At 36.3% G+C, this 15,945-nt stretch overlaps 1 protein-coding gene across 5 annotated transcripts in view; it reads right to left on the reverse strand.

Annotated features, from left to right (window-relative positions):
- The window catches only part of grip2b (glutamate receptor interacting protein 2b), a 217,746-nt gene that overhangs the window by 94,881 nt on the left and 106,920 nt on the right, over positions 1 to 15,945 (reverse strand). Inside the window, exon 1 of one of the 5 annotated variants that reach the window (XM_056260615.1) lies at positions 14,328 to 14,747. The exons of the other annotated variants lie outside the window; for them this stretch is intronic. Coding sequence (XP_056116590.1) covers positions 14,328 to 14,382 — 55 coding nt within the window. The 5' untranslated portion in view covers positions 14,383 to 14,747. Of the gene's footprint in view, positions 1 to 14,327; positions 14,748 to 15,945 lie in introns of those variants that run through there. 5 annotated transcript variants of the gene reach the window in all.

The raw sequence follows: 15,945 nt of genomic DNA on the forward strand, positions 1-15,945 counted from the left end.
ATTGGACTGAATTTTTGTAAGTCACTGTGCACAATATAATCTGTAGTCTGCTACAATACGAATTTATTGCTGGATTTTCCAAATTTTGCAAGGTTTGTGATTCAACTTACTTCAAAGGCACCAGAGGAGGTTTGCTAGAAAGAAACCTGGTTGGGATGCCAAAGCACAAACCCGTACTGGAGACAAAGCTGGTCTATTTAACAAGGTTGGTCTGAATAAGCTGCGATGTGGACAGGCTGTGTTTTAAATTCAACTGAGCTGACTTGCTATCTACTGTCTACATGCTAATTCCCAATAATAGGTCATTCCTATGTTCCCAGGGTCCTATATGTTATCCTATGTACCCCAGATTTATATGGCACAATGAACACATGACAAAGGGTCCTAAGTTGAATGCTGAGATATGCTATCCACATTCATTTTCTCAGGAAAAACAAAAACAAAACATACACTCATACACAAATTCAATGCATCTATAAATGGCGTTTTGCATTTGCGAATCATATTTTGTCAGTATATTCATTTTCAATAAAGCTGAATGCTAATGTTCGCACAATTTATGCAAGAGACGAAGACACAATTCAAAAGTGATTAAAAAAAAGTCCGAAGTCAACAAGTTGACAAACAGAAAAAACACTAAAGACTTAAAAAGTGATTTCAGTAAAGTTTGACGTTGCTAACTACGTAAAATGCAGAAAACTCAATTTAAAAGTGATTTTAATAATTTAATGTTAGCATGTTGCTAGCCTAAGATTGCAAAGTGCACAGAAGACTAAAAAAAAACGTGTTACAAAAAAATCAATAAAGTTTAATAAAACTACGGTATTAGTATCAATGCATTTCGGTATTAAATTAAATCTATTATATATTTATAGTCAATATCCTGGATGAATTTGTTTCACTGACCTAAGCACAAAGTATTCAGGGATTGCCTTCTCTATGAAAGATACTTATGATGCTTCTTTAGAAGAAAGATGCTGTTGGTGACCAGCTCTATTGTACAAGCAGGAAGGGTAAAACCTGTGGTAATGACTTATAATGGCACTGCAAGAGCAAGCAGATTGAGGTCTAGCAGGCCCATCAACAGCCTCTTTGCGCATCTGACCTGGAAGCCGCAGTAATGTTCTTATGTTTATTAGTATCAGCCTTGTGTGATGCCATTAGTGCTTCGGTTCGAGGTGAGGACAGTCATAAACAATGATATAATTTGGATATTTGACAGCACAGTGTTTTTATGAGCCATTTTAATTCACTCTCAGTTTGCCTTGAACTTCACCGCTTTAAAATTGTTTGCTCACTGAACCAAGGCACACTTAACCTCTTGCGTCTTGACATGTTCGCGGATCAAAAACCACTAAACAGAACTTTCATTTACCCTCTAAATAGCGCAGGAGGACCATCACTATTTATGCTCGCTGAATCACTAAGCAGTTGCACCATCTTAACCCATAAAACATTGCACATGAGATATTAAATATTAATTAATCAATTTTAGACAACAATGAAATTGAGATTTTAGCTGACCAAATGTTCCCAGTTATGCTATCCACATTCGAATTATGTCAGAAAAACCTGTCAGAAAAGCCTCATCAACATCAAAATGATCCACAAATGTGTATTTATGATACCTGCTTTGCACTTGTGAGTCATATTTTGTTAATATATTCATTTTGAGACCATTTTGATCTCAATTAGATGCAGTCTTCCCAAGAAATAAGTGAATTGAGTCTTTGAGGATGGGACATAAATATTGTATGACAGGTATTAATCAGTAGAGGGCAGTAAGGGTGCACACATGTCAGAAGAAACCCAACTGCATTCGCTGGATTATGAATAATGAAAATGAGACATTTAAGGGTAAGTAGGGTGCCATCCCTAAAATGAGGGGCTGATTTTACTCCAGCCATATATTTAAAATGACAATCATGGCCATAATGAAAAGGCATAAACCTGTCTTTAAAATGATAAACCAGGCTCATTTGAATGCCAATCCATTCAGATGAAGAACTGCATGTGCACAGAGAGGGAAAAGTCACAGGGGGAAGTAAGGCCAAATAACTTATATCCAGAGCATACATTTCCGCCACATTAAACATTCATAAACACATTAAACTGAGAGTTGAGACTAGTAGGGTTGGGTATCGTTTGGGTTTTATCCGATTCCAGTACCTACTCGGTATTTTTTAAACGGTTCCGGTGCTTAAACGGTTCTTAAATCGGTACTTAAGAAAATGAAACCGCACACACTTTATCAAAAAATAATACCCTTTAATTTACAGGGCCAAACTGGACACAATATTAACTTAAATCTTTAAACAATATAAATACAAGTAACATATGGTAATAATAAATCCAATATAAAATAAAAATTCATATTTACATAATATCAAATGAAACAATATTGTATCAAACAATGTAATAATACTGGAGATTAATAGAGATTACTAGCAGGCAGAGCTGCCAACTCTCACGCATTGACCGTGAGACTCACGCAAATGACCCTTTTCACACAGAAAAATCGCGGACAAAGAGGACACTGACAGACAAGACAGAGAAGGTTACTTTTGATATGGAACAAATCCACAGCTGTCAGATTCTGTCAATATTTTTACGAGATTCACACAATAAATAACGTTTTGGCTCTTTGAAATGTGACAGATCGCTGTAGCGCGTCAGTTCAAACGGCACGTGATACAGCAGCCTACAAATACAAATCCACTGCTTCTTCGCTACGCAGCGGTGAGTGAACCTATGAAAGAGAACATCTCTGGTTGGTGTAACATATCTCTCAATAGGGAACGGGACGCAGCCAAGCTCCTCGCGCTGTCGACCAGCTTCCTTTTTCGGCAGAGAAATCTGAGGAGCAGATGGCGCGCGCGCGCCAACATAGTATGACGACGTAAGTGCGTCGATGCGGCGCCATCAGCCAATGAATTGGCTTGATTCTATATGGGATTCAGACTATCGGCACACCCAGAGGGCGTTCTGACACGTAATTTTACACGTGAAATGCAGCCAAACCTTGCGAGAAAGAGCGCGCATGCGAGACAGAAGAGACTGTGCTCCAAACTGTGTAGCACACGCACGGCGGAGAGAGAGAGAGCGAGAGACCTTGCGTGTGTGTGTGTGCGCGTGTGTGCCTAATGAAGTTAGGCACCGAAATCAGGCACCGAAATTTTCTTTCTTATTCGGTCTGGTTACTACCGTTTACGTCGGAACCGGTTCCCTATTGGCACCGAGTTTCGGTACCCAACCCTAGTTGAGAGTGACATGAAGTAGTCAATATTAGCTGCATTACAAGCTACAAACAGAAAGTAGCCAACTACATTGAATCTATGTATGTACGTGTGCAATGTTTTTGCAAATATATAAATATCAGCAGTATTTATGAAGCACTAAAACAATTAGGATTTCGATAGACCTACAACCTGGAAGCCAATTAGCATTTTAGCTATGGGTTGCCTGTGGGGTTTCTTGCGTTTTTCTAGAAAAGTGGTTTTGGATTTAAGAGCAAATGCAGGTCTGTAGCTAACCTTACTTGAAGAAACTTTCTCATTTTGTTCTACAACATAAACTATACTGAATTTTGAAACTTGTATGCCTTTAAGCTGGAAACAAGTTGTTACATAAGGAGTTGCTAACTGTTGTCCAATTTTTCAAGCATGTAAACTCAAAGCCCTGTGGAAGCTGTGGAACTTTTTTTTACTCATAAATAGCAAACTGTTATTGTAAAAATCCATTAGCAATCACCAAAATGATCGCCTTGACTAATAGTGTGACAGTATTAAACAGGAACATATACATTTAGACTAAAAACAACTAGAAGGCATCCTAACTAAGTCAAAACTGTGATAATCTGCTGTTTTTAAAGCTAAATTGCTCAAAAAAATGAAACAAACTAGAGCTTGCTTGGCCGTAAAGCTGCCTTTGCAATACAACAAGGCACAAAAATGATGTTATCAATTGTCGGAAAAACAGATGATCTACTCTCACTACTAAAAGATATAGTTACGTTAGCATTGCTACTGTAATGCCAGGTACACTTTGTACGATTTTGGGCTATCCCAGACAAAAGATGACCAATCGTGGAGATTTCTGTGGTCGTGGCTCCTAAATGGTTGTCCTATGTTGTACAATGAAAGAGGTTCGGCCGTCATCACGGTCTTGCGACCAAAGATAGCTTGCAATAATTTTCTGACAGTGTCAGAAATTTAGCATGATCATCCAAAGCATTCTCATCCTTTGGCGTCATATAGGTGACGCCATATGACATTTCGTCGAAATCTTACGCACATCGCATCCTTTAGCGTCAATATAACACGCACTGTTATGGGTAGGTTTAGGTCTGGGGTAGGGTACGGTTATGACGCCTTGGGATCTGCGTCTCATATTGACGCTAAAGGATGCCATGTGCGTCGGATTTAGACGAGCGTCACCTGTATGACGCCTTGGGTTCTGCGTCTCATATTGATGCTAAAGGATGCCATGTGCGTAAGATTTCAACGAAATGTACAAAGCGTCACATGTATGAGGCCAAAGGATGAGAACGGGCTGAATCATCTCACAGTGTGTTTGCTGCTACGACCTACATCTACTGACTAGCCAATACAAATGCAACATGAAATGGCGTATTGTTCAACGCGACATGGTGCTAAAACATAAAACTACTTACCTCAAGCTCCATTTGCACTCACTTGGCATGCCAAGTTGGCCTCTTTTCTCTAGCCATGACCGCGTCCATATTCTGCTCTTGCGCCTCCTCCTCTTTTTCAGCGCACATAAAAACCACAAATGCCAAAGTGTGATTTATCTTGCTTTATTTGTTTACCACTAGCACATGCCGATGACGTTTTATTCTTCTATACTAACTTGCGTCGTAGCCTACGATTCATCATCGTACGAAGTGTCATCATCGTAGTCGACATATATGTCGAACCCAAGTTTATTAGATCCATGTCTCGCCAAGACTTCTACCAAATCCAGTGATGCTGCAAAACCATGAGCGCCGGCCAAAGAAAGATCCCAATTAAAATAGTGATGTACCAAGAATTTTTTTATAACAAAACAAAGATATTCAAGTTTTCATTAAGCCAAAAAAAAAAATTATGTATTTAAATCTGGATATCTGGGCAACTTGATCTGACTTTCAGGGTGTTTACTTCTCAGGTGATAAATTAAACCAGCTGTAGTAAAGTTCTTCAGAAAAGAGCCGGCTCTCGATATTTCAGCCAAACAAATTGTACAACACACTGCTGACATGTTTACCCGTTGTAGCTTGTCGACAAATATGTGCATGAAATATAGTCTGAAACAGTCAAAATGTGTCATTGGGAAAGTGGCAATGTAACTATTTCGGGCATATTTTCTGTTGCCGAAATTTCAGTGCATCACTCACTAAACAAAAATCCAACAAAGAACGACCAAGTTCTTACCAAAAGGTAAGTACTAAATTAGATTATTTGCTGATTACAACTATAATTAACTACAAGTATTTGTACATATCAATTTCTAAGGCAAGTAAAGAATTGAAAAGACATACAGCCATTAAAATGGCTTCAGAAGTCAAGATATTGTTTATTTCCATGTCATTGAACATAAGCTGATGACTAGCCTACAGTCCACAACAATCCATTTTGTAATCAAGTTTCTCAATCTGTCGGAGGTAGAATCGAGACCCCAAGGCACGTCGCTTTTAGTAACAGCTGGGTCTAGGCTGACTGAACAGTTTCCAAATGGGAAAGAACGTCTGCGAAACACCCTAAAAAATGGTAAGGGTTTACAACCCTGACCCTAGTTCCTGCAATTTGCAAACCTCACCAGTTTCCTCACAGTCTATCAGATCGGCAGACTCGGCTACTCTGCCAAGCCTCATTCGCTTTCCTGCCTCTCAAATGGAGCCAAACAAAGCTAGATCAATACAGATACGCCTCGGGATGCCAACCGCGGTCTCCGCAGAGCTTCAAACTAACCCCTGCAGTGAGGAGGAGGTCTGATAGCCATCACAGCACACTGAGATATGGCTCTCGAACGCTGGAGCTCATTTCAGCACACGGGACACATGCCACCATCCTCTCAGTATTCAGCGCCAGCGCGCAGCCCAGACACAGTGCCTGATTAACTCAATGCACCATCACGGCCTCTTGAGAACGGACAAGTGGGCCGCACCAGAACAGGGGATGGATGTAGAAACTGAGCATGAAGAAATTGATTGCATGAAGGGGTCTTTTTTAAAATAGGGGCAGTGAAATGGGTTGAGAGACTTGTCTGAAAGGCTGCCAAGTGCGGCATAATTTAAAAGGCAAGAGGGGCAACGTTAGCTCAGGTTGTTAGTAATGTGGGCCACCGTGGAATGAATTATGATGATGTGATGAAGACGATTTCATTATCTTCATTAAAAACCAATTAATATTCCTAGTTATGAAGTCTTGATTCTTTAATGACTGCCAACCTTGTCCTCTCAGATCAAAAATCAAAGACTTAAGATTAGGACTAAGGCAGGAATTTAAATGCTGGTCGCATTTGCTCGCCCTCGTGTCGTTGCAGGCCTGTATGGACAATGTGGAACACAAAAGAAGATATTCGGAGGACAGTGCTGTTCGCTGCAAACAAATAACCGGGTCAGGGATTGGATCTTGAGAATCGGCTCAGGTTGTGAACCGGATCAACCGATTCACTGAAACGATCTGTCATCAGAATTTCTCCTCGAAATTCATACAGGTTTGGAACAACATGAGGGTAAGTAAATGATTAGATTTTTTTGGTGAACTATCCCTAGAACCTGTGTGAAATTAGTACTTTAATTGTAACGTTAAGGTCCAGATGGTGATGAACAGTGTGCTGTGCACAAACAATACCGGACAATGAGGAACTGAAAACAGAGACCGTTAATACATAAGATAACAAACTAAATGTCAAGCAGGTGTGATCGTAAAATGAGTGTCCATCGTAACAGATTAATGTCGAGAAGCTAAGACAAAGGACACAGGTAACTGACTGTGAACTAACTAAAAGTCCATGATAATGAAACTAAACGAACAAATAGCAGAATATCCTTGACAAATATACAAAAAGTTTGCAATGAAAATTCATGTCATTAATGACATTCTTTCTTCTTTGTAATACAACAAAAGGTATTTATTGAAATGTCTCAGTTATAGTTTTTTTTTTTTCACACCAAGAAAGTTAATGGAAACCAAAACAACTGGATTACCAACATTCTTCAAAATATCTTCTTTTGTGTTCCACAGAAGAAAGTCTTAGTTTGGAACGACGTGAGCGTGAATGAATGATGACAGAAGTCCTTTAAATGGAAAATGAATGTACAGAAATGTCTTCAGACACTTCATTCGATGTAAAATGTAATTAGAATTTGTAATTAGAACTCAAGAAGAACATATTTATATGTTATTTCATATAAAAATAAATAATTTTATATGTAAATAAACTTTAATATAATTTCTGTTGAAACATGTTTGTGATGTATTTAAATATACTGTAATTATACATTTATAATGATAAAGTAGCAATTTAAATGTAATATTGCATAACACTACAGTTAAAATCACAATCATTCATGAACTAAATAATTTATTAATGATTACTGCATCAACAACTATTAAAGATTCTATATGAATAATAGATTAAGTAATGTATGAATTGTTATTAATTAAATGTGTCATAATGTATTAATTCCTTAATAACTTAACTAATAGTGTGAATGATTGTGTTAATTAACACAATGGGTCGAAGCTTTCAACTTCCAGTTGTCTGCTTTAATTAATCATTAGCTAATGATTTGCAAAGGTATTATTTACAAATTTAATTAATAGCAATTCATATGACTTAATCTATTAATCATATAGACTTTTTATTAGTTGCTGATGCAGTTATCATTCAATAATGGTTAAGTTCTTCATGAGTCATACATTAACATGTGGTTATACAGTATGTGCATTAGTTAAGCATGAATTGAAGCATATTAGTGCACCTGTATTGTAAAATGTCACGCTTGTTTTTCACAAGGGAATATACAGTAAATGTTAAAGGGAGGTTGACGTCCACGGCACTATTCAAATCACCTTATTGATAATTTTATTTATTCCCAATAAGTGTCACACACCCCTTTTTGAATAAACATGAAAATGCACAATCCGAACTTAAATGGTTGTAATTCAAGAATGCTTTGTTATATAGATGTGAGATAGGTCTTGTTTTAAATAAGACATTTGACAGATTTTTGTAGAAGTGAAAGAAATTAAGAAAGTGAAACTGAAAAAAAGTAATAGAAGTTTAAGTTTATGAAAATGTAAAAATTGAATTATTCATATTTTATATCAAATATATATTTTTATAACCTGGTGGACTCTAAAACTGCAAGTGCAAATCAAAGCCAAAACTCTGAACAAGTTGTGTTTCAAATTTTAGGTTGATATCTCAAAAAATGAGCTTTCAGTAAGATTTTGTTTGGGCGCAGTACCGAACTTTTCACTAGATGACAACCAGACTCCATTACTGCCCATATAAGGGCGCCTCCATTTCCATATGTGTTTTGAGTGATATGAACCATTATTTCCACAATTTTCATACAATTTATGAAGTAGGCATCCTATTCAGAAGTAGTAAGCGAAGTTTGACATATTTTATATGACTTCAACCTCTAATAATGACATAAAAAGAACACGCATGTGCGTTATAGCTCGCAGCCACATCACAAATGGTGAATCTAGAATTTTTTCTTTATATTTAAATCTTTTTCAGACCTTTTTTTCTAAAAAAAATGTAATGGATGTTATCTTTTGAACTCTTGGCATGAAAACAAACCGAGGTTTCTACCATTCTTTCATGATTTTCATGTTCATCAGTATTTCAAAATAAAGGTCTGAACACGCCTTAGGAGTATGAAAATATTCTTGTTGCTAATTGATAGATTACGGCTCTTCTGTCATTCATTTTGAAAATCAATCACCAAATATGAAAACTACAGATTGTATGCTTTCAAATGATGTAGTGTGTAAATATTAGTTTAGGTTTAGTATATGATATTACTGTTTTAAATATGTAATGGCTATGGGTGACACTTAAGGGGTTAACTGATGCTTCTTCAGCTGAATTCAGGCTAAAAATATCCTACATGCACGATTACGATATATATATATATATATATATATATATATATATATATATATATATATATATATATATATATATATATATAATTGATCTGTTTTCCCCTCATTCTATATCTGAACATCTACAAGATATTTCACATCACACATTTTATCTCGTTACCATTTTTTGGGCTTAAAAAATGCAAAAAAAAGGCCAAAGATTTACTCTGCAAAAGCCTTCAAATATGTGAGATTTTTATACTGTATAAAAATTTTCAAAATATGCTGTATGTGCAGTGAAACAAATGCAACCAAAAATAGCGGTTTCCTTTCTCTTGTTAAGCCTTGCCTTGGGCCAACACCATTGCCACAGTGACAACAATATCATTAAAAAATTATTGTTACAGCAAACAGTCTTTCTCCGTGCTAAATACCTTTTCTGGGCTTAAATCATTTACTTTGATAAACACATAAAAGAGCACAGTTGTTGGCTTCTAGCCATAAGGAAAACATATTTTACAATTTAATGAAAACACGCGTCTCACTCTTGACTGAGTGCATGTGGGAAAGGTCTGTGTCATGGTTTAATTTACTGAAATGTTTTCAGATTAACTTAGACTTGAAAAATACAAAAGGTCCTTTGAATATTGACTCTTTGTGACTACAAACAATTAACCTTTGAGTCAAAGGATTTGTTACGCTTACGACTTACACCAGAGACAGAATAAAAAGCGCAAATCTTTTGAACTCTCTTTCCCAGTGCAAGACATTGTTTTCAAACTTTCCTATCCACAAACTTTAGCTAGACACAATAAACCAATTTCAAAGGCAAATGCACCTTGAGGTGAACGTAAACAATAATATCTTCAAACAATGCTATGCAATCTTTTTGCCTTGCATACATTCCCTTAGCAGAAAAACTTGCACAACGGCGAGTAAATGAAAGTGTGCAGAGCGAGGCCCCTAAAGCATTCCCAGGTAGTCAAATAATACATGTGCGAGAAAGCAATAAATCACCCCCATCTGGCAACATCCTCTATGCTAGCAACTTGTGACATGGATCAAAAGGAGGAGCTTTTGTTTGTACTCATTAGCCAGGGCCTTGTAGCTTTCATTTTCTCGAAAAAGCGCCGCACCATGAAAACACCCTCAACAAGTATGTCCTTTTGTTGAAAAAAACAGGGAATAGATGTAGCCTACTGTGCAAGGTCTCTTACGAGCCACTTAGAAATGAAGATCTCTAGACAAAGTCACTTCCATCTTTCATCTCCTCGCTTTAATCTGCCTCTTATTACATCTTCTTCAATCAGTTGCTGTTCAGAATTCTGACGGTAACAACGTAGCCATGTAAATCTTTGCAATTTCAATCCTTAAACGTACTTTCATCATCCATACTCATATTATTGGGATAAGAGGTCAGTCAGTCGGGATGGAGACTATCTTCATCTTTCTCACAATCATACTTTTTCTTTGATCTGTTCTTTGCTTCACAGAACTTTTGCCAATGAAGGCAAAAACTCAAATGTTGTGAAAAACAGTGGTGCACTGCAAATAATTACTTTCTTAATTAGTATTTTTGTTAAAAAAACTAAATATCCTTAAAACATTAGCTGTCACCCCCCTTTTTGAGAATGGGGGTTAAAATGCACTATACAAACTTAAATGGTTGTAATTCAAGAATGCTTTGGAATATATACCCAAGTTTGGTCTTGTTTTAAAGAAAACACTTAGCAGATTATTGCTGAAGTGAGAACACTTCAAAAATTTAAAGTATGAAAAAGTTATGGAAGTTTAAATTTACAGTAAATCAAATATGCTGTACTATATATTTTTTATTTTATATAATATACATTTTACAAAATATTTTTTAGTCTAAAATTACTATAAAATCAAAGCCATAAATCTAACCAAGTTATGTTCCAAATTTGAAGTTGATATCACAAAAATTGAAGTTCCCATGAGATTTTGTTTAGGCGTAGTACCAAAAATAGCCACCGGGCGCCATTGAATTCCATTGAATTTAGTTGTATACATTCTGCCTTAACAAATTAATAAATTTCTGTCCAAATATCACTTCTGTCACAAAATTTGGAACCTTGAGACACAGACCTTTCTGACATTGTGTTTTGTCAAGATTAGAAAAGGTTTTGATAATAAATTATGAAATATAATGATGCCTAAAAGGGGAGGAGCCTGATAAAATAATTTAGAGTACCGTTTCTATGGTAACGCAACGTTCAATTATAAAACGGTTTTCAAAGGATGAATTCTGAGTTTATAAGCTTTCAAATGATACCTAATTTATGATAACTACTAAAATATGTGATATAATAAAAAAGGCGATAAAAAAGATAATATTATATTTTAGAGGATAATATTATAATTTTTCGAGGATACTATTATATTATAATTTTTTATTTAAAAATATTAGATTATATGTTTTATTATGAACTTTTAGCATAAAAACAGAAGTTTCAATGATTAAAAGTGGGTGCATCGACTTTTTGTGACAAAGGTCAGACCTCCTGTTATGATGCAGATTTTTTGAGGTGCACTCTTGTCATAAATTCATCAATTACTCTTCCTACATAATTTGTAACACAAAACAGGGGTAGAATATCTATTTAGAAGTCTTTGACCTTTCCAACGATATATAATTTGTCATAATTAGATTAGGATTTAATAGAAATATAGTGAAGTAAAGTTAGACGGTGACAGTTAATGGGTTAAGTACAAATTTAAAATACTAATTTCACTTTCTAATTTTTAGAGAATATATCTTGAGTGATGTACCCTGAATGTTTATTTTTCCTACCCCATTGCCAAAAAATATTTTCTCTTATTTTAAACATTAATTTACGTTTAATCATGCTTAATGCTTCATGCGTAAAACAAGATATATTTTCTGAAAATATATCTTCGTACATAAATTTGCTTCTGAAGTAATTTATTTTTTATTTTTAAGGGGCCATTCACAATACATTTTGCGGTTTAAAAACGAAAGGCGCAGTAAGTGGAGCGGAAAAAGGCAAGGTCTAGAGACGTAAATTTATTTTTAACTTTAGTTCCGCATTTTTAAAACACTGCGTTATGCGCGAGACGCAAGATGTGAGTGCTATTTAATCAAACACAGCCAACCATTGCGTGTTTACATTGAAAAACAATGGAAAATAGTACAGTGGAATGGATAAACGCATTCTGTGCGATTGGCCCCCAAGACGATTACACATTTTTTATGGAAAATGCCAAAAAATAAAGAAAATTAGCAGTTCGCCCAGTAGTCACAGCTGATTTTCTGAAAGGCAAGGAAGGTAGGTTTTTGCTGTCAAAGTTGTAGGATTTACACAACTGTCTACAATCAGTCAACAATGGTTTCTATATCCCTGGAGAAAAATGTTGCCATAATTCAATCAATATGATGTGTATCTTCTCAAAGAATGTGAATAGGATATCAAGTTACACAAAGCAACAAAAAAAGCCACTCTAATATAACTGCAATTCTACGGCCTGCTGCTTTCAGTTAGTATCTTGGCTGCATAGTTAAATTGAGTGAGAAGTTGATTTTCAGCTTGAGATCTCAAGTGTAGTCAATCTAGTCTCAGCATTTTTATCAAGCTTGTCCTGAACCCACCTCTCCATATATATATATATATATATATTCAATCAAACTGCAGTGGCTGATCAAGCCTCTCAGATTAAATTTCGAGACTTCGCTAGATTGAGTCTTCATGAAGCCAGCACATATAACTGCAGATGTTTAAGATTTCCTAGAGCTTGGATAAAGCATGTAGACTAGGAAGGAAATGTTATTGCAAAAAAAAAAAAAAAAAATCACATGAGGACCACAGGCCCAATCCATGAAAGTCCCTTCATCAATCATTCGTTCACTTGGACATTGGAAACAGACTGGTTTTATTGGTTCAATCTAAAGACTTTCCCCACCCAATTTTGTGGCCATTATACATCATTAATCACTTTATGATTGTGTATTCAACGTGTTCCTAGCATTGTTCCCAGCTGCCCCAAATCTATTTGCCTCTATATGGCTAGATGGCCAACTGGGATTTATTGTGTGTGGCCAACAGCTTCTTTTGTCTGTATGTGTCAGTTTGAGGAACGACCTTAAAAAATAGAAAACTTGAGAATAAAATGTCCCTAAGATACATGTTTTCGAAGAAAAAAAACGGATTATGCAAACCAGAAAATCGAAAAGGCACAAGGAAAGAGTAAGAACCCCAGAAAAAGTGTATCACCCACCATTGATACATGAACATGTAAACTTGAACTTCCGCCAAGGACGAGAACACTGAAACTATCTGCACCCCCACACACAAGCTTGCCATCAACAGCTGGTGTTGCTTCTACAGTCTTGAACTTTTGTAGGCATTGCTTTATTGATTTCTTGCATAGTAGCTTAAGGCTAGAGATCCCGAGATGCATAAAAACGAGCTCTTCAAAACGGATGGATCAGAAGAAGTGTCAAACTTATCAGCTTGATATCTGCCCAGGCCTGTTAAATTTAAGATCACAGCCAAGAGCGGTTTATGCATTTAGGAGTACTATAAGTGATCTGTAACAGTAAATGAATAATATGTATTTGTTGCCATGCTGGCAAAATAAAGTGGCTAATGATTACAACAAAACAAAACAAAAAAGAGAGAAGATTTTAGCACAACACTGAGATGCTTTTAAGTTTTGTAGTCAAAAACGTGCAGTTAATCACACCCTACAAAATTGTGCCTCTAACGTCACTATAAAGTGTGAAGGCCTTTTAATTCTAGACTAAAAATACCACTCACTGTAATGAAACGTTAATGAAAAGAAATGCTAAACATTGGAGCACTCTTGATGTTAAGAATAAATTATAAATAAGCCACTCATTTAAAATAAAAAAGAGGTTTATCAATACGGCAAACACAACTCAAGCACTCACAAGCACACCATAAGTATCACCGTCCTTGTATTTTAAAAGGATGTTCACAATAGACTTTAACAAACAGCTTTTTGATTGGCTTTCCTGGTTCTCAAAAAAAAAAAAAAAAAAACCCTGACTTCTTATATCAAGTTTCAAAAATCAGTAGACAAGGCAAGATTGCATACATACAAAACAGACAGTTAATTACACTCCCTAATTACCCAATAATCCTGAAACTCAACACTTAGAAAGGTTTCGGACCCCCATCCCAAAAGCTTGTGTTAAAGTGGTGCATTGCACAATACCCTTGATCCTGCGTCTGATGACCCCCATCCGGCACTTGAGCGAAACGGAAAACATATCCTCCTCTTACCGCCTCCTCTCCTCTTCAGCGACTCATCGTTGGAAGAAAAAAAAAAGAGAGGGAGAGGGGAAAATAGCTCCAAAGCACTGTGGTAGGAGTCACATGGCACTCTCAGGAGCAGTCCGCCACTCCACAAAGGCAGGGAGACAAAACAAGAAAAGGCAATTTCTCATTCTCTACCTCTCTACACGTTACATACCCATCCTAGCTGAGGAAAGTTGTGGCGCTCTTAGGCAAGGCAGCATCTGTCAGAATGACAGAGCGAGTGAGGGAGTAAAAAAAAAAACGAGCCTGGGAACAAACGAGTTGTTCGAGCTCCTGCCAAAGAACACCTCGGCATCTGAGTGCTTCCTTGTCATGTCTTTGGATCGGTACAAGCACGGTAATCAATATTTATAACTCCTTATCTTTTCCGACATCGCTCCCTCCTTTTGCAGTATTCTCTCAAATCCTCCAGTGCGGCACTTGCCCTTTCGTCTTTTTTGCACTCTTGATCACTTTTTTTCTGTCTCTATCATTTTCTCTTTCTAGATCACACGCACAACCGGTAACACTGAAAAGCCTTTGGGAATTGAATAGAATTACTCCTCTCTTTTCCCACATTGGAATTCTGCTATAATTAATCACAGCAGCGCCGAGTTGATCGCTCCATGTAATACAGCGGTGGTTAAGGGGTGATAGCAATACTCCACACAATGCATCAACTTAATAACACTCCTAATAAGTGAAGAAGGGGTAGGGATGAATGCAACTGCACTTTGTGGATACAAAAGTGTACTTGCTTGCATTGTACTGAATATAAGTGCAGCGTACAAGTTGCTAACTTACAATTGTTGTAAACCAAAATAGCTTAGGAATCTCCCTTCATTAGTAGTGTGATACTTTTGCATAATAATGGTTTCTAAAATAAAAAGCTACCTAGAGAGGCATGACTTTTAATCATGATTTAAGGAGTCCCTCTGGGCTATGTACTTGGCCCAATTAAATTTTGAACGTGGATTGTATGCTTTACATAGATTTTTTTTTAGATTTCACATAGGACAACCTTCAAATTTATTAAAGGCATTTTGATGCAATAAACATCATGATAAACCAACAAGCTAAACTAATAAAACATGACTTCATGTGGCATAGTGTGTTGCCTCACACAAAGCAGAGGCAATAATTTTTTCCTCATTCTGAGACACCAACACATTAAACACACCACATAGTTCTTCACAATTAATGAAGTTATGTAAATGATTGGTGCTTTTTACTAAAACATTAATGAGCTGCCTATGGTACCCCATATTCACATTGCCTTTTGATGTGCAGCGCTCACCTGAAAGTCCAGATACATATTTTTATGAACACACTTCATGCAATATATCACATGCATTTCAAATTCATTCACATGCATAATGAAAGACAATAAAGTGACGAAACATTAAATATAATGATTAACTGATATTTCGGTGCTTCAAGCTCATTCATTAATTTGAAATATTGCATTATAATAATTGCCTTGTAATACAATATTGGTTTAAATCTACATCATGTGATAAACTGAGAAATGAGAA

Source organism: Rhinichthys klamathensis, unplaced genomic scaffold (assembly GCF_029890125.1).
Source record: "Rhinichthys klamathensis goyatoka isolate OS25496 unplaced genomic scaffold, OSU_Roscu_1.1 h1tg000009l_1, whole genome shotgun sequence".
NCBI classification, from domain to species: Eukaryota; Metazoa; Chordata; class Actinopteri; order Cypriniformes; family Leuciscidae; genus Rhinichthys; species Rhinichthys klamathensis.